We start from the raw sequence: 343 nt of genomic DNA on the forward strand, positions 1-343 counted from the left end.
GGTACAGGCTGCGAGGAGCCAATCAGAGCGAGTGCCTGGAAAGCGGGACGTGGGGCCGGAAGCTGCCGGTCTGTGAAGGTAAATTAGAAAGCACGTCCTGATGTTCTCCAGCAAACACTGCAACTGTGCTAAAATATATACCCGGATGAGCCGGGGCCTTCCTGGGCCTGCGAGCGGGACTGCAGCCTCTTGCCGATCCTTCACAGCTCCGCATTTCTCTGCATGTTGCTTCCTGTACATTGCGGGCTGATCGGCCGGCGGTTATGGTGGTGGGGAATCAGTCGATGATTCACCCGCAGTGAAAGTCAGAGCATGCTTTTCTCACATACAATGTGAATGTTTC

General features: G+C 55.1%; 1 protein-coding gene across 1 annotated transcript in view; it reads left to right on the plus strand.

The window, feature by feature from the left end:
- Window positions 1–343, plus strand: part of APOH (apolipoprotein H) — a 15,947-nt gene that overhangs the window by 4,700 nt on the left and 10,904 nt on the right. The window contains 1 exon segment of the mRNA XM_018573217.1: window positions 1–78. Within this exon segment, the coding sequence (XP_018428719.1) occupies window positions 1–78 (78 nt within the window).

This window comes from Nanorana parkeri, unplaced genomic scaffold (assembly GCF_000935625.1).
Source record: "Nanorana parkeri isolate BGI_ZX_2015 unplaced genomic scaffold, ASM93562v1 scaffold2279, whole genome shotgun sequence".
Lineage (NCBI taxonomy): Eukaryota > Metazoa > Chordata > Amphibia > Anura > Dicroglossidae > Nanorana > Nanorana parkeri.